The sequence below is a fragment of the Copadichromis virginalis genome, linkage group LG3 (assembly GCF_057382275.1).
Source record: "Copadichromis virginalis isolate Kocher_CV1m ecotype Utaka linkage group LG3, C_Virginalis_male_GT1.1, whole genome shotgun sequence".
NCBI classification, from domain to species: Eukaryota; Metazoa; Chordata; class Actinopteri; order Cichliformes; family Cichlidae; genus Copadichromis; species Copadichromis virginalis.
In genome coordinates this window covers 37,727,010-37,754,038 of record NC_140620.1, presented here as the reverse complement: position 1 = coordinate 37,754,038, position 27,029 = coordinate 37,727,010, and the positions used below count along the sequence as shown (strand labels likewise).

Below are 27,029 nucleotides of genomic sequence, written 5' to 3'. Positions count from 1 at the left end.
GAGAAGCTGTGTACCAGTGACCGAGTCAGCATGAAGCTGCTGCAGTTATTTAGGTCACTGTGCTTCTCAGACGGTCAGCTGACCGTCATGTTCAGTACTCGTTTGCCTCCTAGCTGCAGAAACCTGAACTACATCCTACTCTCTGAGATTCAGACCTCATTTAGAAGTCTGAGCTGGCCCCTGCTGATGTGTGCTTCCCTGACCACCTTGGTCCAAGCTGATTTTATGTGACAGATCTGCTGAAGATCTGAGGCAAACAGCTTTGTACTCTTATTCCATTCACTGTCGATGGAAAGCTCTTTTGACTCGGGTCCATCCAGGGTGATGGCTTTGGAAGCCCACATTAGTTCCTGGAGTACTTCTGAAAGGTTCCTGGGCTGCCGGCCAAGACAGCCATGTAGAACAGCCAATAGTCTGTTAATGCTAAAAATAAATTAGCAATAGAAACACCTCGAGGTGCTGCTCGATGGACCTTTAGATTTGCACTTTACCTGACTGTGAAGCACCAACCAAATACAATTGCATCGAACTTCTAATAGGAATATGTTAGAGGAATAAGTTGGTGAGATTAAGTAAAGATTTCTTGCTCTAAAAGTCATTTTTTTAAGCCTTCTTTCTGGGCCACTTGTGTTTAATAGCCAAAGTGGAGAATATATAAACATATCGGGCTCTTATCTTAGGTCTGAGCTTGTTTGGATATGGATATTCTGGCCAGGTAAACAGAAGTGATCAGAAGCAGCCTTAAAACTCAGAGGCAGGAATTTTGCAGCTTCAGTGGAAGCAAAGGCCTCACAGAGACAGTACAGGTCATTAAGGTTCAAAGTCTAAAGTCCCGATACTTCAGCTGACGCAGATGGGGAAAATGTCTTGCATTTTACCACCAGCGTGTAATCACACCTCCCCAAAGAGTGCAATGAAATGAAACAGAAACCTGGAGGCAGTAAGATTGTGAACTCGTGTTGTCACGTCATTTATTTACAAAAAACAGAAAAAAACATGGTTACCATGACAAAAACAAAACAAAAACATAACCAAGACCTTAAAAAGTTCAACACAGAAAAATGCACCTTGCCACAGTCATGTGACACTGACTACATGAGACATGCCCACGCTGTTGATTTACGGTTTACTGTTAAAGCGCTAACAGATGATCGGTGCTGCAGTGTGCATCCTCTGAAATTCAAATCTGCCTCTTCCTCTTTCATTTCCTGCGGTGGACGACTCTCTCGCTGAGCTTCGTTTTGGTTCATCTCCTCTAGAACTTGAACTCTTTGTATTTCTTGGCGCCGCCTCGTGTGTCCTGCGGCTGGGCCTTCCTCTTTTTTTGCTGTTTGGCGACAAGGAAGAAAAAACGCAGGAGGAGGGGGAAACTATTAATATTCAAATGTCACCCCAAGGGAAAACCTAAGTGACTATTGACTTCCACTTTCCTTTAGGTTATAAACAGAACTCATTTACAGTAACACGCTGGTAATCGACACATCAGGTGTGTTGGTCATGAGATCAATGACGTGGGAACTAGTAATTTTTGACCTCTTAAACAAACACAATTGATTTTTTTTGCTTTGAACTCCTCTGCTATCTGCCTGCAACATTTCTTTAAAGTTTCCAGGAGCTGAGCGTGTAATTGGGGCAGAAATCAGCTACACAAAAACATTTGTGTGAAGGAAAAATGTTTTTAAAAAGCCACTAATTGTGTGTCTTAGTACCTTCTGTTTGGCTGCGTGCTCAGCCACCATGTCGCTGAAGTCCTCCTTCTCCACCTGAGCCTGCTGCTCTCTCACGTGCTCCTCGTACTTCTGCGTCATGGCCATCGGGTCCAGCTCCAACTCCTCCGGGGCCAGGGCTACCTCCACGCCCTGCGACTCCTGCCCTCCGCCAGCCTTACGACTGGCCATGGCCTGAGGAAAGCAGAGAGGTATTTAAGATTCAGCTAGAGTGGCAGAGGAGAACGGGAACGAAAAGAAAAATGGCTGTAATGTCATTTCATTTGGACACACTTCTCCTTACCGCTGACATTTCGTAAATGTGCGTCGAGGCCATCATAGCTGCTCCTACTGGGCCCGTTCGTCTTTCAGGGAGAACAGTGAACAGCTGTGGCGTCTCATTGCTGCAAAACAAGAACGTGTCAAACTAAGAAAAGCGCACGGTGCTTTAGAAACACAGAATAGTTCTAGCTTTTTCTAAATGAATGCTATTTCTATTAAAGTGTGGCATTAGACTTTATAACACTTAGAAAAATCGGAGTGGGTGTGATGACATTTACTCCCTGCTGTTTACAGCAAAAGTGACTCATTTTTTTTTTTAGACAGTATCATTCATATAAATAAATATGAATGGGTCATTCCATGTCAGCTCCTCAAATGCCATCAAATACCAGGACAGTTTGTCTCTGGATGAAATCGTCTCTTTTTTCCTTATATTTAAGCTTTAATATCTGTGAAACCTTATTTGGACTGTTTTAAAGGATATTTAAACGTCCAAATATTTTACAGACCTCGATCATCCGTCATTCTTTGTTAGCTTTACAGAACTGTAGTACCGGAAGATTTCAAGGATCTAACTCCAATACTCTCAAAACTGGATGCTGGGAAAACATCTAAAAACACCCCAGTACTCACCCTTGAAATACTTGGAGCCAAAATGCACAATTTCTATTAAGAAGTGCATTTTTCACTTTTAGTTTTTTTGTTAATTTTTTTTTTTTTTTTTTTTTTTAAAGATAAACCGTATGATCCAATGGTTAATAAAGAGGCACTGAGTGGAGCGACACTCACCCATCCATTGCCTCCTCGATCTTCTTCTTCCTCAGCTCGATCAGCTCCGGGGTCTCCATGCCGGCTGGTACTGATGAGAAGCCTCCCGGGGTGATCAACCCACTGAAACACACAAAGCGACACACAGCACACGGTGAGTTTATTGGTGAGCACAAACTTCAGAAAACGCCATACCGTCAAGCCTTGAGAAAGGTCTAAAAGCTGTGGGCACGCACGCACGCACCCTTCTGTTAGCAAAAAGCGAGGACATGAGATACGGACCAAATAACCCAGTCAAACACTAATGTGACTGGACACTTCCCGGCCCTGTTCTCAGGTCATTTACAGTCACACGCTAAATGAAAGAAATAGTTTTAAAGTTAATGTCGATCTCAGCACTGATGTCTGTCTGATACTTAAGCTTACACCTTACACATCTATAAAATGGATCCTTCGAAGTCTTTAGCTGCAAGGTTCATTTTTATTTTTGACATATCCCCAACATTAAAAACAGCTTTAGCCCGAAGCGCTGAGCCTCACACGCTCTGAGCTGAAAACACATGAACCCACTTTGAGCCAATAAATAAATGTGAGCAACTGCTGACTGAGATGTTTGTGGGCAGCCATGTTTGTGAGGTGCTACCTTTTTGATTTGCTTTACACTTCAGGGTAAGAAAACTCTAAATACGATTTAAGACTCATCTATTAATCATTATCAGCTTCTTGATTAAATCACTGACTGCACTGTGCACATTAAGCACCTGTCTGCTGGTGTGAAGAATCCGGTTTCATCTGGCTTCTCCTCGTCGCTCTCCTCCTCCTCCTCCTCCTCTGATGATTCCTCATCCGAGGGTTCTAGCTCGCCCCACGTTGTGTGGTCCACCTCTTCTTCCTCCGCCTTAGCCTAAATGCAGAAACATGTTAGTGTATTAGTCATCGTTAAGAGACGGCCATAATATGTGTAGCAATCGAAAACAAAAACCTAAACGGTGAAGACAAAAGACTTCAATTTGGATGAAATTCATACCAAGAAATGCACCAACAAACAATCATACACAAGAGTTACTGTTGGTGTAGGACTTAAAGTAACAGTATTTACACTTTTACATTGTTAAGAAGTTATTATGATGATTAGAATTATTTTTCTGAGGGTATATTGTGCACTCCTGACCTGGAAGTCTGCAGAATTGGTCCCGAACACGTCGCCGTAAAGGGGTTTGCCCATCTCGTCTACCGGGGGCTTCCCCCAGCCTCCGGCGTGATAACCAAAAGTACAGTTCTGATGAAGGGATGCAGATAAACAACATCAGGAAAAATGAGCAATAACTGATTCACTGACATATTTGTTAAACTGCTTTTTGGATATTTTGTTACCTCCGGGATGGGAGAGTTCAGTCCAGGGATCTTCAGGTTGGGATAGGAGGGAGGAGGTCCGTACCTCTGCATGGCTATCAACCAGGGAGGCGGCACCTTGTGGGCGTTCTGACGATGAAGACAAAGCAAAAATCCAAGTGAAATGCTCGCTCTGCTTCCTCAATTCGCTCCCCCTGTACTGATCGCATTTTCCAAGCTTAAAATATGCTCAGCATTCATTTGCGTGCCTGTTGGTGTTGCCTGCGACAAAAACACCGCCTGGATATATTTATATAATTGTCGTTACAGCAGCATTGTCCTCGTTACTGTGTCGGTGTAAACAAGTCCTGTCACGTCTTATCTGACACATTTATTCTCACAGCTTGTACATTCAACCACTTAACAGCAGTAACAGAGAGAGTGACATAATGAGATAGCAGGGAGAGTGATACTACAGAGCAGGACAGTAACAGCAAAACAAAAGCGGCTGATTTATTTCTGTCGCAACTGGAGCTTCATACAGTAGCTTTATATCACACTCTTATATAATTACAGAGTCTCATCACTGAGATCAAGATGAGCCCAAGAACACGATAAACAAAGACAGTATGAAGCTCTAAGATCACCAAGGCTCAGTTTCTGTTTATATGCGCTCAGATTTGTGTGTTTAAGAGAAACTGCAGTCAATTTAAAACACATTGGCTGTTTTTTTGTGATTTAGTTCATTAAATTTGCACAACGTTTGAACAACAGTGAAACTCACAGGTCCAACTGGCATGCCCAGAGCGATACGCAGCTCATCGGACAGATCTCCGGGTTTCTTCTCTTTCAGACGAGTTTCAAACTCTTTACCCTGTGGAGCCACAAAACACAAAGTAGGTCATGGAGCGTTAGCGCTCATAACGTCCCTTTGATAAATGTACCTACGTGGTTCTGAATACATGTGAGAAAAGCGAGAATTCTTGTACCTCATAGTAAAGGTCTCCGTGGATGGTGAGCTTGGGCTTGATTTGCCATTTGAAGAAAGCATCGTGGAGTTTCTGGTAGTCGATGTCGATCTTTCCCATCTTGGGACGAACCTTCTCTCTCATTTTGGTTTTCATAGTTTTGGCATCCTCCTGCGAGTGGACAGAAAAACAGAATTACTAATCATGCAGTATTATTTCTGCTAATGTTGACTCAGACCATCAGAAGAACACCCACCTTCTCCTGCAGAGCCTCCCTCATCTCCTGGATTCCCGTCCTCCTGATGAACTCGGGCAGCTCGAACGGCGGCTTCTCGATACCTCTCTTTCCCTGCAGATACTTTCGTTTGAAGCACCAGTGTCTGGGCACCGGCACCGTGTTCCTGGTGGCTTTTAAGTGCACGAGCAGCTTGGGCTCCTGAGCTGTCACATCGTGCATTTCCACCACATCTGGACGAACCACCAACTGAAGCGAAGTGGCAGCAGGAGAAATAAAAAGTTATCATCTATTCAGAATCAGGCACGGACTTTTAGACTGAAAACACAAACCATATATTTTTTACCTGTTTGAGTTCAGCCACTGTCAGCCGGTTCATCCTCCTCAGCTTCTTCTTGGATAGTTTTGGGACATCCGGCCTGATTTCCTGCACATGAGAAACATTTCAGATGTTCAGCACATGAGCAGACAACTACTCGTACTTTTTGCTCCGCTCTCGTAAAAAATGGAGGTGTTCAAACATCATCACTGTCGTCACTGTCTTTCTTCTCCTCCTCAAATCCTTTTTTCCGCAGCACAGCCGTCTCGTTCTTCTCCGACTTATCGGGCTCCTTCTCCTTCTCTTTCTTCACATCATCAGTCAGCTAGAAGAAGACAAGGACAGACAGACTGCATTAGAGGTGGGGATCAAAGTGGATGCGCTTATATTCAACTATGTCTGCTGTAGTCACCTTAAACGCCTCAAAAATTCGCTTGAAGAAGATGTAGTTGGGGTCGTAAATCTCTGGCTCCTCTGTGACGTACTCAATCTCCACCTCTTGCTCCTTCTCTTTGTCCTTCTCCTTGTCGCTGCTCTCCTTCTGCTGCTGCTCCGCCTGCTCCTTCTTCTCCTGCGCTCGCTTCTTCTTGCTCTTCTTTTTGCGGTTCCTGCGTTTGCGGTTTTTCTGAGGAAAAGTTTGGTTGACAAATTCAGAGACGGGACAAACAAAATTAAACAAAAACTGCCTCATAGTGGAGTCATTCATGCCGGGACCTACAAATCCTGTTTTTACAGTTTTGTTTGCTGGGTTGACAATTTTAAGTCGCGAGCGACAAATATCAAAGTCAATTCATCAAGCATGGACTCACAATGCTATGACTCTTAAAGGTGCTCATCTTAGATGCTTAAAAGAGGCTTACATCTTTTTTAGACATCTGGCTGTCGTCATCTGTCTCAGACATGGGCAATGCAGATGAATCCATATCTCCTCCCTCATCTTCGTCTTCATCCTCTTTTGAAAGATATACACATATATATGTATATAAAAAAAAAAACGTGGAGATCATACTGTAAAACTTCATTTTCCAATCAAACAAAAATATTTTTTTTGAATTTGACAACTTCAGACAATTATAGCTGGTCTTCCCAGTCCGTCACTACAGGACAAAACTGAATAAAAATACAAAGGTTTTTGGTTTAGCAGCAGTCTAACCAGATGACCGACCTATGGGATCAGTGAGTTGCTCCTGCCTGATCTCCTTCAGCTGGAGGATCTTCTCCAGAGCCTGAGGGATCTTGGGCCCAGTGACGCTCATCTCCTCGCTCTGCCAGCTCTGAAATTTACACCAGAAAAATGTGGGATTAGGGAAATTTTACGTGCACCGGTGTGTCTAAAAATAACAACAACAAAAACACCACTGTGTTTCAGCAAAACTTGGTACTAGAATGTTTGTATTAGACCACAATTTTGACTAATGCATGCATGTCTGGACACATAATACAAACAATGGTGGAAAAGGGGTCAAAGAATCTCATCTGGTCATGTATAATTAATCAACAGGTCAGCAGAGATTTTCAATATCTTTAAAAGAAACTTCGGAACAGTTTTCTGAGAAGACGAAGTAACGCTACATACGGGAAGGAGTGGTGGTTTACCTCTCTGTTGTCCTCTCCAGGAGGAGGCGGCACTCTGTGTTTCTGAACTGGTAACATGCTGACACCTGGAGGCAGAGGCCCTAAAACACACAGAATTATTATCAAACAAAAAACTCCTAAAATGTGCCGTTTCAGAAGAAAAAAAGAAATTAAAAAATGTATTTCAAATTCATTATATAACATTTCGTGTTATTTAAAACTCGCTTAAACTCACCTCTGATTGGAGTGACAGTGGGCATGGACCTGGGCTGCATCTTGGCCATCTCGTGCTGACGCTCCTGTTCCAGCAGCACTGCAGCCTGACGTACGAGGACGTACGAGGGGGACAGAAATGAATATGTTTATAATTTGCAGTAGCACAAAAGAGAAATTTTGCACACAACCAAACAAAAACAAAAAAAATGTCTGTGGTGTCATTCTTCCACAACATTTAACCCCAAGTGAGGGTGCCAGCACACTAATAAAAGTCATGGCCTTGCTTTCATATTCAGATTCTCACAGCACACCATACAGGACCCACTATGCTGATTCATCTGTCACTCCCACTCCACTCTCCCTCATTTGTGAACGAGATACTTTAAAATTCTCCACTTGGGGCAGCAACTTGTTCCCACACCAAAGTGGTTTTTTCACCCTTTTCAACCACGCAGCTCCTCAAGAAAATATTTCAACTGAGAGTTTTTCACCCTCTTACCCTTTTCTGTTGCTCCAAAAGATCGTGTTCATCCATGACATGGGAATCGCCCTGAGAGAGCCACAAACAATAACAGCCAGTCAGTGAACACAATAGTGTGTTATTCTGATTTACACATGACATTACATTAAAGTCTTCAGGTCTTTTATAAAATTGTGCTTTAAGTTATGATCACATCTCAGAATTTACTCCAGGGCTCTAGAGTGCGACCACATTTTTCAATGGTGTGACTAAAATAAATAAATAAATAAATAAAATTAAAAAAAAGCGATATTGATTCATTAAATCCTGACTCGACTTTTGAATATGTGTTTTGCCAGAAACGCCAGGAGCTCAGGTTAAAGCTCACAAAACTATTTCAATAACCTCCAATCAGCAAATGAGAGCAGGTAAACGGATTCCACACAAAGGCGTAAACACCGAGCGGACCCGACGCATCAGAATCAGCTTTCTCTTTTTCGGCTTTCTCACTCGGCGACACGTACACGCCGTCGGGGCTGAAAGCAGACAGCTCACTGATTCTGATGCGTCTGCGATTTGCGATTTGTGTTTACGTCTTTTTTGCGTTCGATTCTGAGCTGCAGATTTTGTCTTTCTCAAACCCAAATTCACTGAACCAGCAGCAAAAGAAGATCCAAACTACACTTCACATTTGATAAATCATCAGTAATCTTCTCTCACGTTTGCCGTTTTGTTTCCACCACGATAAACTCACTGTTGTTTACAGCGCTGTCGGACGCTGCCTTTTCTTTCTTTTTTAACTTAAATGACCTCGGACAAGAAAGCCTGATTTCTGCTGTTCAATACTGAAGACGTTTAAACTTTTTAAAACTATGCAAAATTACAGAATATTTTTAAGGTTATCTGCTATAAAAAGCCAGGCCAGGAAAATCTCCTTCATGTTTTTCTGAGTTTTATTCTCAGTTACTTTGACACAAAGGCATCTGCTGTGATGCTTACTCCTCTGATGAAGTCTCACAAGTGTCAGTACTGATAAATGATCAGAATTATAATATTTCTGACTGTCTGAGGCAAAATTGAATCGAATCGAATCAGCACCTTGTGAATCACAATCGAATGGATTGTAGAAAAAAGTGATGATACCCAGCCCTAGTGAGTAGCCTAGGCCGACAGAAGTGGATGTAGCTTTGGGTAATGACAAAAGATGAAAAGAACTATTGATTATTTTTTCTCTAAGTTAAGGCCTGATCCGTCTGAAATTGATAGCCAGTGCTCTGACACAGTGCCATCAATCTCTGAACGCTGAAAAAGCACAGTGTATCCAGAAAACACATTTTATGCAGCGATAAATGCACGGCCCAAGTGTCCCCCCTCTCTCTCTCAGAGGCCGAGATGATGATTAAGTTTAACATTGTCTACAATATTGCCAAAGAGTGCCAAAGCACTTTAAGCACAAGCACTTTTTCAGTAAAGTATTTTTCTTGTAGAACTGTGCTCCAAATAAAGAGTTAGGCGCACCAGTGCAAACCTTGGCAAAAAGTTAGTCTAGAGCCCTGAACTCTACGCTTTGAATGCAAAGAAAAATGGCAAAAATGAGTGAAACATTAAACTTTAGGTCCAGCTATCCTCACCTGCTTGGCTCTCTCCTCTTGCTGTAACATCATGGCTGCTCTATGCTGAGCCATCTTCAGCTGATCATCCTGTGTGAGGCCAGGTGGTGGCAAACCAGAGTGGTCCATGCCCATGTGTATACCGGGTGGAGGGGGCCCGCTAGGAATCATGCTCATAGCTGGGATCATACCCATACCAGGAGGCATGGGGGGCATAGGCATTGGGGGCATGGCAGGGATACCTGGCATCTAGAGAGGAGGAAATACAGGAGACCGATGTAAATGTGAAGCGCGAAAGACTGAAGTGAACTTGTTTGTGTGACCATCTGAGTGAGATATTAAGGTGTTCAGTGAATTTCTGTTTCGGTAAATTGCTTCTTAGCACCATTTAGCAGAGGTCTACAAACAGACAAAACATACTCAACTGTAACACATTTGCAAGAGTGAAAACTTAAATAAAGGTACTTTCGTCTGCTCCGTTGAGTTAAAACAGCAGATAGCTCTATTATATTTGATTTAGTAGAAGCCCGCCCTGACAGAACGAGAAGCATGTCCTCCTAGAACGGGATCTTTTCCTTGTTAAGTAAATGTGTAACACTGTAAATTTTGCATACCTTGTCTATGAACTTGCTTTAGTTATTCACAGACTAAATCCTGAGGCCACTAAGGTGGAAGCCTTCTGCCTCCTGGCTATGCCAACGATTCTGATCTTAAAAACTGAACAGGATTGGTGACACAGGGCAGTGCTGCCTGAGTCCAGCACCGACTGGAAACGCATCAGACTAATTGTTGTGGACTAAGCTCTTGTGACACTTGTAGAGGAACCAAATGGCTTGTAAAAATGGGCCAAACACCCATTTTAATGAAGCAGCCCCATAGGACACTGCGAAGGACCAGGGTAAATGCCTTCTCAAAGTCCGCAAAACAAATAGCGGTAGACTGGATGGGCAAACTCACACACACCTCAAATATCCTTGAGAGGATAAAAAGCTGGTCCAGTGTTCAAAAATGGCAACCGTTAAACATGTAAATCAAAATATAGAAAAAACACTACACTGACATGTGGTTCACCATTGTATACTACAGTATTAAACAGATATCAGCGTTTCCCTCCAAATTACCTGGGAGCCCATTTGTTTATCATCAGGTTTGCTGAGGAGAATCCCAGTCTGTGGAGGGACACGTACAAGACACAGTTTCTTTAATTTTAAAGAAAAGGCGGGGAGGTCAGAGAAACAGAGCTAGGATAGCTAGGATTTACTAATAACTTTTCCTCAGACTTTATTCAAGACTAGTCTAGCGTAGCCTGAAAGGTCATCAACAGTTAGAAAAAGCTTCATCACCATACCAAACAGCTGAGCGATGACCGGATAAAACTGAATTTAAACGGATTTACCTGCATCATGTAGCCCTTCAGTCTGTCAATCAACTCCTCTCTGGGACCTAAAGAGAGAAAGAATGAATCGGAAACAGCTGTTAAACAAGGTAGATATGAATCTAGGCTTGTAATATGTACACCAAAAATGTACCAGAACAACTCTGAGCGCATTTTAAAGTTGTGCAAAACTAGCTAACGCTGACCGCTTCGTATTAAAGTTAGCAAAGCAGCTAAACCGCTGCACTAGTTACAGAACTCATATTAAGGAAAATAGCTAACCAAATGGTCAAAACTTTATCCAACTTGCATCACAGGGATTAAAATGTCACGTACTCGATTAATTAGTGCGTGAAATGAACTCAACAGAGTGTAAACATAACGCAGGCCTAGCTTAAACTCGTTGCAACGGAAGCATTGCGTTTTAACGCTACTAGCTAAAGTTAGCAACTGGCTAGCTGCCGATAGCCAAATACTGTCTATGTTAGTGCTCTACGCGGGTGTTCTTCTTACCCATGTTGGGTACTCCCAGCTCTGCCAGCTTGCCCTGAAGATCCGGGATGCTCCATGTATTCAGAGCTGCAATAGCACTCCCCAAATCGGACGGGAGAGAGTCAGTGCCCGGCGGTCCGTCGGATGCCATGTTGAGGTTAGCTCAATGGAACAACGGCGGCAGCGAAGCACACGCGAGAGCTTGGGAAAGACGCAATGCACCACGGGACGTGAAGTATGAAGAGAGATTTTTTCTTTTAATTCAATGCACACTTACCCCAATAATCAGTCAGAACACGTGCTTTCAAAATATAAATTCCTAATAAGAGAAAACATAAAGAGGGGCAAAAATCATATTCTTCAACTGTAGTCAATACATTTGTGTGATCTCATAATCCGTCATCATTTCAGACAATGCACACACAGCCTAGTCACCCTCAGCTTGAACTTTAGCCATCAGGTAAAAAGATACAGACTAATACAATCCCATACAAACAGACGCTAATCTGTGGCCCCAATCCCCCCCCTCCCCCCCATAGACTGTGATCATTTACACATTTCTGTGCGATCATTACACCCTAAATTCTGTTTATTATCTACATGTTATTATTATTATTATTATTATTATTATTATTATTATTATTATTATTATTAATTTAATTGTTTTTTTTTAAATTTTTTTACTATTTGTTCTTTCTGTCTATTTCATAGAAATAACGCTCATGGACATTACACCTTATTTATAAATCGTATTTCTGTTTATTAAAACCTTATTTAGCATAGTTCCAACAGCACCCCCCCCCCCCCCCCCCCACACACACACACACACACTCAACGTGCAATATCACTGACCACACTGCACCTCTCAATGCACCTGCTAGTTGGATGGCATGTATGTGTATGGATATAGATGTAAGCGTGTATGTGGAAATATGTGTGTGTATGTACGTACGAATGCATATATGTATATATTCATATATTCATATATGTATGTATGTGTGTGTGTGTTGCTGGTGTATGTATAACTTGTACATATCTTTCTTGTGTAAATGTAAATTTGTTGTGTAAATACTTTGGCTATTGTGTACTTCACACACATGGAGAGATGCCAAACTGCCTTTCATTGTTCTTGTAACAGTAACAATAAAAAAGCTATTCTATCCGATTCTATTCTAGATGCGCTGCTACCCGAAGTCACTAGATGTCATTGTTGGCTGCTTAGACTTGAAATCCTGTAAATGATGCCGTTAGAAGATTAAAAAACTTCTCTATTTTTACATTCATAACATACAAGTCTACTGAAATTTAAAAATAGTTATAAAATAGAAATACTGTACGTAACTAAACTTCAAAAAGAGTCTAACACTTGGTAAATGTGGCGGGTTTTTTTTTAGTTAGGATAAGTATTTACAGAGCGATATAAAGGGATTTTTGTCTTTTAAAGGGCAGCTTATTGCATGTGAACACACAGTACCATAATGAACTACAGTATCAAGTAAAATCTGCTGCAAACAAAGAGCACAACACGACAGAACAGTGCACGAATCCCTCCCTTTCAGTGTAGTTTTATGACCTGTGGGCACTGCGCAGTCGCATTGAAACAAGGGTACACAGCGGCAGCAGGGCGTTTCTTCTGTATAGAAAAGAGGGGAGGGTACAAGAAGGGTACATACTAAACATGGAACGCAGAGCATGTTGAATTTCCGTGTAGCTATTTTTTTTTTCAGAGGAAACGCATTTGAAGGTAAATATGAGTTTTCATCCTTCAACATCACTTTGCATCAGCAGTTTAGTGTCGGGCTGCACTTTGCCAATCGCGTTTGTCCTCCTGGCATGAACTTCTTCTTTTTTAAGAGCAGAACTGGAAGTTTGTGAGTTATTTTTTAGGTTAGTTTGTGATGCCGGAACAAACCACAGTGAAACAGCAGTCTGTCCCAGATTTCACGAGAATAATAACCATCAATCATTAATCATTAATGTGCTGATTCCGCAAAATTTGCTTTTGCTGTCTTACGCTTTATTATTATTGTTATTATTATTATTATTATTATTGGTTTTAACTGTGTCTGATGGAAGTGAAGCCAAAGGAAACTCGTCAAACCGCTGTTCGCTTTGCTGGTTGTGTTTCGTTCTTTAATTTCAATGTTTTCCCAGGGACCACACCTATCTATCACAAAAGCGACTTACTTATCTGTGTGAGCCATGCGTCCAAGTTAAAGTTTTATAAAGAGCTAAATCTGCGTGAGCTGAGGCGCATGCTCCAACGAGCATTCTCCAAATGTAGCGCAGTGTTTCTAAAAGCTGTGTTCTTCTGCAGACTCTGATGAGAAAAAAACACAGTAGTCACCATGTTCCCTGCAGCGGTCACAGTGCGTGCGTGTGATCTCTCTGTTGGTCTATTTTCTCCAAACACTTTGGATATTTTTTCTCACAGTAAACTGTGTTGCAACATGAACCCCTGCATGCAGAAATACACCACAGGCGGTCAGAAGGCTTACTCATGCCACAAACTCTTGACTCCACCCTCCCAAAGGCAACACTTACTTACTATCAGCATGCATTTAATCAGCTCGAGTTGTGAGGAGGAAACTGGACTCAGACAATCATCAGCAGAAAAGCATTAGTCATACATTGCTGATGATTGCAGTGTTTTCACGGCCTTTGCATGCCTGCTGCTTCAGTCGTGTGTGTTTCTACCCATGGCTGCACGACCCCTATGTTAAAGGAAACATCCTGCTGATGTGCCAAAACAAATAAGTAAAAGAGCCGGGTTATGGGTTGGATAAAAGTGCACATTCTCAGTTTTCTTGTCATTATACTAAGTGTTGCATTGCTAGATGATACAGTACAGTGCACACATGCATGCGCATTCTTGTGTGCTGCCACCCGGACTGGGGGGAAGGCTAAGCATTTGTGTTGGGATATGGAGTGAGGGTATGTAGGCTGCATGTATTTCTCATGTGAGGAGAAGTAAAATATTCATTAGAGTCCGACTGAACTGTTGTTGGGTAAAATGTGCCCCGATGGCAGCCAGCAGAGGTAAAAACCACACGACTAAAGTTTTAACAGAACACGTTATGATCCTTTGTTGTTGGTTTAAGTAATGGGGTCATGGGTGTTTTGTCATGGAACCAACTTAGAGTGACATGCATATTGAAAGCATATGAGTAATTGTTTGTGGTCTGCAAGCATTTCATGGTAGTGGGTGTGTTTTGTGAGGGGCAGTGGCGTTTTTCCTCACAGAGCTGTCACCTGACACACTTCTGCCTATAGCCAGTAGCTCCTCCCGTTCTAGGAAAAGTTAATTAGGTATTAAGTGAATTTATAGGAGTGCTCAAACATGTCATTCAAGTGACAATGGGCATACGTTAACAGTTGGAAAATAAAGATGTTGAAATCAGGCGTAACTCCTCCTTCCTGCCACATTTGGCACATCCCTCGCTGGAGGTTGACTATAAAAGTAGTACAGAAGAGTCTGTCTGGACTGGTTTGGCAGTTCTTGGGATCAAACTAGAAGGTGCAGTTTGGAGGAGAGGTAAGAAACAAACACATGGGCCTGACATAAATCTGAAAACCTGCATTTTTAACCAGACATTTGTTAGGATTTCATGATGGACTTTGCAGTGAGGGGAAGAACAGTGAAGCACATTTTTATTAATGTCATAAAGGGATGGAAGTGGTCAGCAGGATGGATCCATGTATTCGTATTTATGCCGTATGCTGACCGCACCATCCTAATGTTTTTGCTAAAATTGAGTCTCATTAGACCAAAAAAATTTATATTGTTCAATTCTGCAGAACATGTGTGAACTGTAGCCTCAATTTCTTCTACTTAGCTCACGGGAGTGTCCTACTGACGTAGCCCATCTGCTTGTTGTGTGTGTGTTGTGTGTTTAGAGACACTCTTCTGTTTACTTTGGTTCTAAAAAGCTGTTATTTGAGTTACTGTTTGCTTCCCATCACCTCAAAGCAGTCTGACATTTCCATTTTGACTTCTGACATCAAGAAGACCTTCACCAGAGAACTGCCCCGCGCCAAAATTTACTCCGTTTTGGCTCATGCTCTGTAAACTGTAGAGATTGCTGGGATTTCCCCACAGCAGATTAGCAGTTTCTGAAATACTTAGACCAGCCTGTTTGACAACAACTGTGCCACATTCAAGGTCACTTAAATCACATTTCTTCCTCATTTTGATGCTCAGTTTGATCTTCAGCAGGTCGTGTTGACCATGTTTAAATACCTGAATACATGTGATTGGCTAATTAGATATATGCATTAACAAGCAGTTTAACAAGTGTAACTCTAGAAGCCTTTTCACTGAAGATATTTTCGTGTCCACATTTAAATAGTACATACCTTTATGTAAAAAAGAAAAACACTGTAGTGATGCTAACACTGATATGTGGTACAGATGCTAAATAACTCTTTATAAAGAATGCAGGAAGAAGCAGAAGTAGTTGTTACAGTGGTGGCAAAAGTGCCTTTGTTAGTGTGAGTAGTAATGCTCGTGGTAAGAAATATAATAGTTGTGGTGCAGGCAGCCATTATGCAGCACTTTCAGCTTTGCTAGCTGTAGCTTTAGGGATCTATTAGCAGAAATAATGTGTAGTACTCATGCAAATGACCCTAATGTAGTTTCATCATGCTAGCAGCAATAGAGGCACATGTGCAAACACAAGTCTTAGTGTTGTGTAATTGAACAAGCTGGGAAACCTGCTATCACAGCTGCATGCTCAGTTTTTGGCTCTCTTAGCAGCAGCATTCTTCACTCAGTCAAATGGGCCATCTTTGTGGGTGTGGTTCTCTGTTAGCAGGAGGAGGAAACTCTTACATGGCTCCACTGCTACACAAGCCAGTGAAAGCCACTCTCTTTTCTGTTTCTGCTGTGACGGACACCTGTGGACTGAAAACAGGAAGTGCGTATCTTTATGTGCATATCTGAGGTGAGGGAGTGAAAAAAAAAAAAGGCTGAGAGAGTTGAAAGAAGATAAAAATAAACGCCTTCCACTCTGTGTTTATTGGAAAAGACGCAGACTCAAAGCAACAAAGTGAGACTAACTCTGTCCAAAGCTCCAGTTCTGTCTGCGCCGGCACTAATGATAGAAATGCTTCTTCATCTCAGCCTCTGCTTAATTAAAGCGTCTCACAGAGAGCTTGTGCTTGTTCTTTGCCTCCTGCAACCTTTATTGTGCATCAAAATACACACACCCCTGCTTTGTTATTAATGTGCTTTTCTGATTAAACATTGACTTTAAATTTAGTTCTCACTTACACTGTGCACACATTCAGTGCACCACAGTAAAAGTATCACAGATGTGCCAACTTTGCCGGGCTTTTCTAAGAATGCACATATATGGATGACTGCAAAGAAACAAGGACGCCTCGTTTGTCTTTTAAACTCCAAGTGTCTGTGCACATGGAGGGTGTGCACAGCCTCAGCTTTTGTTCTGTGATGTACGCGTAGATAGTATTGGTATGTACAAACTTGTATCTTGGATCTCACTGGATAACCTTTTCACTTTTGTGCTCAATTTCTCACTTTCTTTGTTTTTGTGCAGGGTTGTCCGCTGCCGTGATAAGGACAGGGTGTGATCCTGCACTGCGTGAACGTGGCAAAAAAAGAACAACAGACGGGGACTGGTGTTATCTGGATCTTTTGTAATGAGGAAGACGTCTCTACTGTGACAAGCTTTGGATTTTTGAGCTTCTCCGTTTGTGACTGCAATCAAAGCATCCAGCTAGAGTGCAACCACATACACCACAGCCAAGCAGCAGACTAGCCTCATCAGTGTTTAATAGCATCTTCATAGCTACTGATGTTTTATTCTAACTGAAGATTGAGCCTTGAAGCCATTACCACTGTGTATCAGGTTTACATCAGCACAGTGCTTTAGATTATAAAAGCTCAATAGGCTGCTGTTGCGTCTTTAATAATTGACACATCTTTACTTCTTATTGTGGTTCCAAAGAGAATCAAATTGATAGCAGCTGTCAGTCCTACTGTTCTCCGTTAACTCCACAAGCTCAAGATGGCAGAGCAGCCCATTTATGCCACAGGCATAGCCTGCAAACTGAGGAGCCAGTGGGATCGTGATGAGGGCCTGGGGCAGAACCACAATGCGGTGAAGTTCTTGGGTCAGGACTATGATTCTCTGAAAGCCCAGTGCCTTCAAAGCGGGAGATTGTTTGAGGACAGCCTGTTTCCTGCTGTAGCGTCATCTTTGGGATTCAACGAACTCGGCCCCAGATCGGCAAAGACCAGCGGCGTGCGCTGGATGAGGCCCACGGTGAGAAATTGCGGCGGTGGCCGTGTTTTTGTGTCTTTTGCCCAAGCGTGGGTAAGGGGAATATAGAAGCCTTTCACATCATTTATTGTAGATGTTTAAAGTTATAGACGGTGTTTCCAGATTTATTTACTGTGTTTTTTAGAAGGTTAATATCATTTTAATGTCAGACAGTTATAATACACTGTGTTGCTAAAAGTATTCACTACCCCATTAAATAATTAAATGGAGGTTTTCCAATCACTTCCTTGGACATAGGAACTGTGATAGGATTCCACCTGTGCAACAAGTCCAGACATGAAATTTCCTCACTACTAAATATTCCACAGTCAATTGTTCGTGGTATCATAACAAAGAGCAAGCGTTTGGGAATGACAGTAACTCTGCCAGTGTGCTTAATGCTTTAACATAGCAAGAAGTGTTGGTGATGGCCACTTCCTGTTCCAACATCACTGCACACCAGTGCACAAAGCAATGTCCATAAAGACATGGATGAGTGAGTGTGGTGTGGAAGAACTAGACTGGCCTGCACCTCAACCTGAAAAAAAAAACACCTTTAGGAAGATCTGAAGATGTTATACCTGCAAAAAGTGGACCATCAACATATTAAACCATATGTATTAAGAATAAGATGTCACTTGAATTCATATAGGTGTGAAGACAGACGAATTAATGCTTTTGGCAACCTAGTGGCGCTGTTTTTCTACAGTGTAGCAGACCACACCCCTGAATTGTATTAGGTCTTATCTGGCTGCACTGCATCACAATGCAAATGTCTGACTCATGCCTACAAATGCCTCACTCAGATATTTGGTGGTTTTTAAAGTAGCAGCTCCTTTGTAAACAATGTGTAATGTCTGAACGAGCCACTAACAGTAGAGTAGGTAATTGTCTGGAGAATTCACAGCAAGCAAGTGGACATCTTGATGTCCTGCACATGACTGCAGCACCATAGCCTGAGCCATAGTATTTTAAATATGTGCACCCATCTGACAAGAGCTATCTGCTGTTGCATGCCCTGTAGTCTAAAACTCGTGTTAGTGTGCACACATTTAGTGCACCAGTGCCTAAAAAAACCATGTCCCATGACCACCTGCAGTGGGTGTGTTTAAGCAGAGCTGGCAAGCACTAACATTTGACAGCAGTCCCAATCTAAGCAATTCGCTGTTGTTCTGGCAACAAAGCCTCTGCACCCCACTTCCACCGGGCGCACCTTGATCTTCCAGCCTCTGTCCTCTGCCTCAGCTGCCAAGTTGGCACACCGCAGCTTCTTACGCTCGAATCCTTCCTCAATTGCGTCCTCCCATGGTACCGTCGGCTCAATGATGTAAGCACGTTTTGGAGAGTTAGACCAAAGGACGAGGTCTGGTCGCAGAGTAGTTGTTATGATCTCTGCGGGAAAAATTAGCCTCTGATCCAAGTCCATGTGCATCTGCCAATCCCTGGCAACCTCCAGCGGTCCCAGGTCCGGGGTTGGGGGGCTCGTCCTCGGCTTGTCTCCCTCCCGGACAAATGCTTATGAAAACTGACGCTCCTCTTGGTTCGTGAAAGGTTGAGCGTTGATGGATTTTCTTTTGCACTCAACTTTCTCGGCTAGACACCCGAGGACCTGGTTGTGTCTCCATGTCTATCTGCCCTGAGTAAGGCTAGTCCTACAACCAACCAAGATGTGCTTGAGTGTGGCTGGGACTGTACACAGGGGGCAAGATGGGTCCTTTCCAAACCACAGCTCCAGATTTATTGGGGAAGGTAGCACATCGTATGTCGCTCAGATGATGAAACTTAGTCTATTAGACTCCATTCCCCAGATTTCACTCCATGTGCGTTTCCTCTCCCAGTTCATCCAGCGATCCTGCTTGGTCAGCGCTACCGCTCTAGCATGTCTTACTGTTTCCTCCTGTCGACGCACCTCCTCCACTACCATTTTCCGATGTTCGGTTACAGATGCCTGTTGCCACCGAGGTGTTACTGCTTCAAGTCCAAATCCTCCTCTGCCCTGCTGGACGTGGTGGGTCACGTCCAACAGGGCAGAGAAGGACCTTATTTATTTTATTTACTTTCTGTCATATAGTTGCTGGGTTATAGGCGGATAAGACTGTTTATTATGGGCAAAGTTTAAAATAATAAAGTCATTGTATATCAGAATATGAGCCAAAAGCTCAGACTTCAGACTGCTGTAAATGATTTGTTTCAGACATTTCGTTATTATTATTATTTTCTCTGGACTCTGCATGATGTCAAAGAGAGGGCATATTCCAGATATGGTCATCTCAAACCCTGAAGTTCCAACCACCACCTATAACAGCTCACCTCTAAGGTCTTTTATTACCTGGTACACTTAAGCAAGCTTTCCTCACAGACTTGAGGTCTTATGAGGGGCCTCTTATATCACATCGTCTACCATGTCACGTCTTTTCTTCTCTCATCACCTTTTACTCTGTTATAAATACACCAGTGTGGTCTGTGCAGCTAGAAGCAGCACCAGAGAAGAAAGTGGAATTGTATTTGTGAGCATGCCTTGAACACGGTGTGCTCTCCTTTTTTATTCTATTTGCAGACACTGTGGCAAGTTGCTGTTGTCAGTTCTGCAGTAACAGAGCGAGCTGTGGTCTTAAAAGCTTTGCCTTGTGATAATTTCGGCTTTCTTTTGAGTATGCAGATCGTCACGTTATCATGAGTGTATGTTTTTTGTTTCTTTGTTGCATCTAATGCTTTTCTGAGGTCTCAGCCTTCCAGAAATAGCACTTCATAATGCATGCATCACCTGCACCACAGGATCTGTAATATTTACACTAAGAGGGTCATGATGCCCCCCCCGCCAAAAAAAAAAAAGGCTTTGTGTGAGTGTTTAAAAATGCCCAGGATGCCTCAGTGAGTTAGGCCATGTGTTGAATAGTTGGCATGTTTGCTTAGCATGACACAAAATATTTGTTTTTATAGCTTCATGGGGTTTCTCACGCTCACCACACTGAGTACAAAAAGGTTTAGGAAGCAGGAAGTTGTGCAAATCAAATGTGAACAAAAAACACTAGACTGGGAGATTTTTCAGAAAAGAGCTTTGACAACTTTAGGATTTGCTTGCCTAGCTCGCTACAATGACTAAGAGTATTGTGCTTGAAGCTAGCTCCATTAATCCCAAAGAAAACTACCTTCTTACAACTTCTTACTCAATTTATTATTTGGTATTAAACTAATAAAAAAAGACTCTACTTGATCAGTTACTTTATTAGAAGCTGTTTTAACTGTGTCTACTAGCTATAATTAGCTAAAATAGCTTTTGTGTGTATGAACTGCCACCTTGATACCCGCTGCTCCCAGGAAGCAACTTAAAACAGTTTACTCCATCTGTCGATCTAAGAATACATGAATTTTAATAAGGTATAAACAAGCAGATCATCTGTAGAATAGAGCATTTTGTATTTATTATACTAGCAGATGTCTGTGCTACAGTATTGTCTGGCCTGTTTATGATGTTAACCCTAAATTTAAATGAAATGCTGCTTGTGTTGTAGATGCATTTAAAAAAAACAAACAGGTCATTTTTAATTCAATTAAATTCAATTTTATTGAATCACAACAAAAGTTGCCTCAAGGCGCTTCATTCAGCCCTGTGCTAAGTGGTTTCCAGGCTATGTGATAATTTCATAATATGTGATAGAGATAAGAATCTTCAGGAGCCTGAGCTGTACCCGTGTGCCAGGTTTGGTTGCTCAATTCCTGATAGTGTTTGAAGAGTTGGCAGACAAAGAAACAAGCACACAGACAGAAATGTTGCGTGTTCCTCCTGCACTAATCCAGAGTTGTTTCTAAACCTTGACTGAAAGACTACATGTTTTAAAAACTATTTGGAGCCCACGTGTTGAAAAGTAGAAGTTTTGTTTTGTGCGTGCAAGATCTGGTTAATTGTCCCAAGCTTCAGTTTAAAAGTAGCAATCTGACAAGATAGACCAGACAATTGCCCAGCTCGATTCGCACATGACGGATACGAGAGAGCGGCATTGGATTGTCTGCCAGCTAAGAGTACAATGACTGTGTTTCCCAGGGAAGAAATAAATGCATGTATCTGCTGTGTAGTAAAGTTTGTAACAGACAGTAAGTACATAAATAAACTGGGAAGTTTGCTGTGTTCGTTGACTATGTTGGACTGTTGCAGAGCAGGATGTGGGTTGCACAAGAGACATTATACGCAGAGACATAGCACTCAATTCTGAATTGCTGCCCTGCTACACATGAGTTTAGGTTTCCTGCAGCTGCCAAATCCCACTTTAACTCCTGACTGTAAGCACTCCTGTCAGGGGTTTCAAGCTCCTGGTAGCCACGGAGCTTGAAAAAGACACTTAACTTTAGATTATAGAATCAAAGTGGGCAGCTTTGTAGACTTGCTTCATTAGCTCTGTTATTGTTGCTTCAGTTCATGTCTGACACTAATCATCAGTTGGAGATAAGACTGATAAAGATGCAGTGTTAAATGACAGATTACTTGCATAAATCTCTAATGATTAATTTTTAATGTTTCTTCTATCAGGGAATGGGTACCATTGGTATTCTTGCTATCATTGTTTGGGTTTCCAGAGCAGGTTCAATGAGATGAAAATGAGAAAAGAAAGGGAGGAAGACGACATGTTTGCAAAATGTATGTCTGAAGGCAAAGAAGTGCTAATTTGTGTGTTTATGTGTGTGTGTGTGTGTGTGTGCACCGACAGGAGCTCTGCAAACGGCCCGAGTTCATCGTAGATGGAGCTACTCGCACTGACATCTGTCAGGGTGCTTTGGGTAAGTCCCATTGGGAGTGTTCCCAACTGTTTCAGTGTTACTACTGCATGATTCATCTATTAGACCCGAGGGGTAGAACTGAGATTTAATCTGGCAGAAAGCAAAAGAGAACACTGCCAAAAGAACAAACAAACAGGTAACTGAGTGCATAGATGTTAGTTGCTGTGCTAAATCTAGGGAGATGCTGGATGCAAGTCATGAATAAGTGAAGCTTCCCTCTACTCCGCATACAGCATGAACTTCAGCGAGACACAGAACCTTTCACAGCAAAAATCTGATATAGAGAGTGGGATAATCCAGATATGGTCTTGTGGTAGTTCTTTCGGGGAAAAGAAAAGTTTTAGTTTTTAAAAAATATATATTTTTTATTTTATATAACATTTATAATTTATGCCTTGTCATATCTGTAAGCAAAGGCATCTTCCATTTCTTTCAGTAGATATCTTAGGCACTGCCAAAAGTATCGCAAAAACCTCCAAAATCCTGAACCAGAAAACATAATACATTACTCTGTGGAAAAGGATCAGTGTTCGTGTAAACAAGACTAAGAAATCACTTTTTAAAGGCTTTACAGACTTCAAATCAGAAAACCTTTTTCCCCCCCCATAGAGGTCTTTTTGCAGCTGCATGCAAAAACCATGTAGAATGGAGGCTCCACCTACATCTGTATTTCCTACTGTCTATGGACACAAAAAAGTTTAGGAACTCCTGCGTGTTACTTGTATGAAAATATAAAACTCAATGACTTTATTTTTATCTTGAGTATAACTTTCAGCAGAGAAGTGTAGCACTGTTGTGTGTCAGTAACACAGCCAAAATAAAACCTAAAGTTTCAATAACATGTCAGTCACAACTCCTCCCATAAAAGACAAGATAACACAACACCGAACGCAACACGGTTTTGACGGTGAAAGGATAATTGTAGGTCTTGTAACAGAGAATATGATGACAGTCAAACTGCTAAATGAACTATGCCAGTCATTGGCTTCCCATCTTCTAGCCAATGCTCTTTGGCAACACAGTATAATAATGGAAGTGGCAACTGTGGCTTGAACCCACTATGGAAGTCCTACTAACAACATGAGTGAGTCATGGCGAGTCTGAGATTCTGTGCTCGCCTCTCCCATTTCCCAGAATGCAAAGCCTGTGCAAACCTTTACTCTTTGTGGGTGAATTCCAGTTTTGTGTGTGGCTAAAAGTTGAAATTATTTGCTAATGTAAACACAGACTCGTGCTTATCATGACAGCTCTCAGTTGATTTATAATGGTAGTAAAACTGTCTTTGCGTTTCTTCAGGGAACTGCTGGTTGCTGGCAGCCATCGCATCGCTGACCCTAAATGACCATCTCCTCCACAGAGTGGTTCCTCACGGACAGGGTTTCCAGCAGGGATATGCTGGCATCTTTCACTTCCAGGTAATGACTACTGACAGCTTCATATCCTTTCCTTTTGTTTTTTCCAAACATATCAAAGGATAGCGCCTGAAAAACACTGCAGACAGCTGTTACACGTGACCAGCTGCAAGCGGTTATCAGGCCAAAAGCAGGTTACTGAGGCCTGAATATGGGTATGGGCTCTCAAACTAAGTGCAAGTGATTCCGAACATGACAATTTATACGCAGGTTGTGATGTCGGCTGCTTATATAACACAGATGAGCTGCTGAGCAATGCTGTTTTTTTTCCCCCCCTCAATTCCTCAATGACGACTTTCAAACTGAGGTGGAAAACTGATATTTATCTGAAGATATGGGGAAGCTGTGAAACACCAGAGATTGGACTTTTGAATTCGCTGCATCTCACTGCTTCCTGTTGTGTTATTTTGTTGTAGAAACAGGACATAATGCAACACTTCTTGCTGTGCAACTTTTTTTTTTTTTTTTTTACGATTTTTGTGGGCATTTCTGGGCACGAGCTGGTGCACATGTTAGAATCTAATCCACACAAGATCTGGCAAGTATATATACATTGTAGACCCTCACTAATATTCGGTTAAAAGCCCCATAGCAGATCGATTCAGAGCTTGAGATCAGAGCTTTAGGAAGGACATTAAAAAAAAGCTTAATGTTAGTCTGCTCTGTCCATTCCAAAACCAGTTATGATGTGTTTGGGATCATTGTCCTGTTGGAATACCCAGCTGAGTCCAAGTTTCAACCATTTAGTAGTTGCTTTGAGGTTAAGTTAAAGAATTTATTATTCCACCCATGTGAAATGTACCAGTACCGCTGGCAGCATAACGGCCCCAGAACATGATGTTACCGCCACCGTGCTTGCCAGTCGGTGCAGAGTTCTTAGGTGTGAAAGCCTCACCTTTACTCGTCCAAACGCATCTCGTCATTGTGGCCAAATAGTTGAATGTTTGTTTTGTCTTACCATAAAACTTTTCACCAGGAGGCATTTGGCTTGTCCATGTGGGGAACTGCTTATGGTTAACCGATCACTTGGATGATACTTTGGGTTCTCTTGCAGACAGGATAATTTTTACCTGTGTCCACTTGTTTGTTGTTCTGAGTATCGGTTAATCCAATGACTGCTGTCAAACCAGTCCTACAACTACCAGTTGTACTCAATCATGATCACTAATGAGAAGTTAAAGCCCTCGGCCTTGTCAAGTTGAGACATTATAGAACCTAAATCCAGTTTATTAAAATATTTAACATCCTAAGACCCGAACTCTTTCATGTCATACATTTTTAATTTCTCCTTGCTATGTGGGATGATTGGGACCCAGTGAATGGAAAAAACAAGAATTACCTGAATTTTTTTTTTTTTTTTTTTTTTTTTTTTTTGGGGGGGGGGGATTTTTTTAACCTGAGTTTTGCTTCTGAGAAAAATGAGATCCATATATGACGACATTCGCTTTATATTTCAATAGAACAGGGGCAGTATAACATCGTAAGTGGATTTCAGGCCCTTGTAGAGCAAAATTTTGTGTTTTGGTCTAGACAACCTAAAATGTGTTGTGCACATATGTGGACGCCAGGTCTTAGAAGGTTAAGTGAGTATATGTATCTATATGAGCCTTTACGTGGATTAGAGGAAGTCCGCTGTAAACCCAGTCCTTGTTTTTTAACGTCATATGGCTTACTGTTTCCTTGTATTTAATTCTTTGTCTGCGTCTGACAGACAGGGATATTACCTGCAGCTTGCTTACAGCCATAAGGTGTGTTCTGGTTTTGAAATGGAGTCGCAGTAGGAAGAGTATCAGGGCGTTGTCAGTTTCACAGTATTTGCCAAGAAAACTTGAGCAGCACAAGATTCTCTGAAAAATGCCTAACGACTATTCAGCTGTAGGCCCGACGTTCAGGTTCTTCTTCTTTCAACAGTATCCAAAAGCTTAATTTTCTGAGAAGAGATAGAAGGTTAAAAGGCGGCGTTGCTGCTATAAGCCTGTCTTTTTGTTTGTCAGTCCACACTTGAGTCGCCCAAGGTAACTGACCTCACACCCCCTCACCCTGCCAGTGGAGATCTGAGCGTGCTCTCCAAACTGGCAAAAAGCCAGCTTATCAGAAACTGCAAGTTTAAGCACAATCTAATCTTTCAAGACAAAAGTAAAGTTGACAATCCCCCGTCAAATGTGTTGAGTGCACATCGTAGCTCAGTGTAACAAGTTCTGCTTTGCAACATAAATACAAATGTTTTCTTTGGTGTGAGCCTCTTGCAGCCGACTGGGGCTTATCAGCTGAACTTTGCACACAACAAACACTCACAAGCAACGTAGCTGCTGCGCGCGCTGTGGCGGGGACACAGGTGTTGGCCTGACAATGCTACCTTTTATGTTGCGGCCAGTGAGCAGGTGAGCAACACGCACATGCAGCCCAACGCTAGATAGGGAGTCGTATTAAAGCAGTGGTTTATGATTTTTGCACTTTCAATTTGAATGTGGTACGTTTACAGCCGAAGTGAGGGAAGATGTGATTAGAGTGTGCAAATCCACGCTTTATTCTTTTAGAGTGGATTTTTCACCTCTTTTTTTTGCTTACTGGCACTTACAGAGATGCTGCTAGTTATTATGGTGTTATTATCTGCATGGTTTTCAATAATAAAGCAGTCTCCAGTGACAGCAGTTCGTCATCACATCAATTCATTTGTAATGTTTTGCCCCAACTGCACTTTGATTTAATGCTAATATAGCCCACTTCAGTGGCATGTATTAGCATTTCATTAAGTATAGCAGTGCTATTGAAGCCTGTCAAGCTGATGTTTGGTTGTTCTGACAAAGCAGAATGAAAAACTCTACAGTGTGTCCTGCTCTAAATGTGAAATAAATGTGTTGAGGTTTTGCAGTTATACGGCTGCTAACGATGTGATGTTGACTTGTTTGTCATTTTGGATGTATGGCTCTGTAGGGTCCAGGCAATAAGGCCTGAGTCAGCAACTGATTTGTAGGTAAAATCGTGTATTCCCAGAGCATTTGGCAAAAGCGCCCTTGATTTGGTTGCTAGCAGATTGCTGTGGGTGCTCATAGTTTGGATAGACGACATTCCCTTGTCGGCAGGCACTTGTCAACTGTTCTCAGAGCTCTGGAAACTCTGAATTTGAATACAAACAGGACAAAAACCCCTTGGTTTTAGGAGCGTGTCCTTTTTGCCTTCAATTTAAAAGTTGAGCCTTTTGAAATGTGTTGGTTGGATTGC

General features: G+C 42.0%; 2 protein-coding genes across 5 annotated transcripts in view; one reads left to right on the top strand and one right to left on the bottom strand.

The window, feature by feature from the left end:
* Positions 1 to 944: 944 nt before the first annotated feature.
* sf3b2 (splicing factor 3b, subunit 2) lies at positions 945 to 11,543 on the bottom strand. Of its 2 annotated transcripts, XM_085450948.1 has the most exons (22): positions 11,360 to 11,543; positions 10,868 to 10,914; positions 10,593 to 10,640; positions 9,493 to 9,720; positions 7,901 to 7,951; positions 7,421 to 7,505; positions 7,207 to 7,286; positions 6,776 to 6,884; positions 6,471 to 6,562; positions 6,023 to 6,235; positions 5,813 to 5,935; positions 5,638 to 5,718; positions 5,313 to 5,540; positions 5,078 to 5,227; positions 4,873 to 4,962; positions 4,131 to 4,238; positions 3,928 to 4,035; positions 3,518 to 3,660; positions 2,778 to 2,879; positions 2,011 to 2,110; positions 1,710 to 1,901; positions 945 to 1,327 (listed from the first exon to the last, which is right to left on the bottom strand). In XM_085450948.1, the coding sequence occupies exons 1-22, from the start codon at positions 11,487 to 11,489 to the stop codon at positions 1,256 to 1,258; spliced, it is 2,580 nt and encodes an 859-aa protein (XP_085307074.1). In that variant the 5' UTR covers positions 11,490 to 11,543; the 3' UTR covers positions 945 to 1,255. The 2 variants fall into 2 exon arrangements, with proteins under 2 accessions (XP_085307074.1, XP_085307075.1); XM_085450949.1 differs by lacking the exon at positions 10,593 to 10,640.
* capn1 (calpain 1) overlaps positions 10,657 to 27,029 on the top strand; it is a 34,043-nt gene continuing 17,670 nt past the window's right edge. The window contains exons 1-4 of one of the 3 annotated variants that reach the window (XM_085450952.1): positions 10,657 to 10,956; positions 16,897 to 17,625; positions 22,326 to 22,395; positions 23,692 to 23,810. In XM_085450952.1, coding sequence (XP_085307078.1) covers positions 17,368 to 17,625; positions 22,326 to 22,395; positions 23,692 to 23,810 — 447 coding nt within the window. In that variant the 5' untranslated portion in view covers positions 10,657 to 10,956; positions 16,897 to 17,367. Of the gene's footprint in view, positions 10,957 to 12,943; positions 13,083 to 14,829; positions 14,874 to 16,896; positions 17,626 to 22,325; positions 22,396 to 23,691; positions 23,811 to 27,029 lie in introns of those variants that run through there. The other 2 variants (XM_085450950.1, XM_085450951.1) reach the window with 2 other exon arrangements.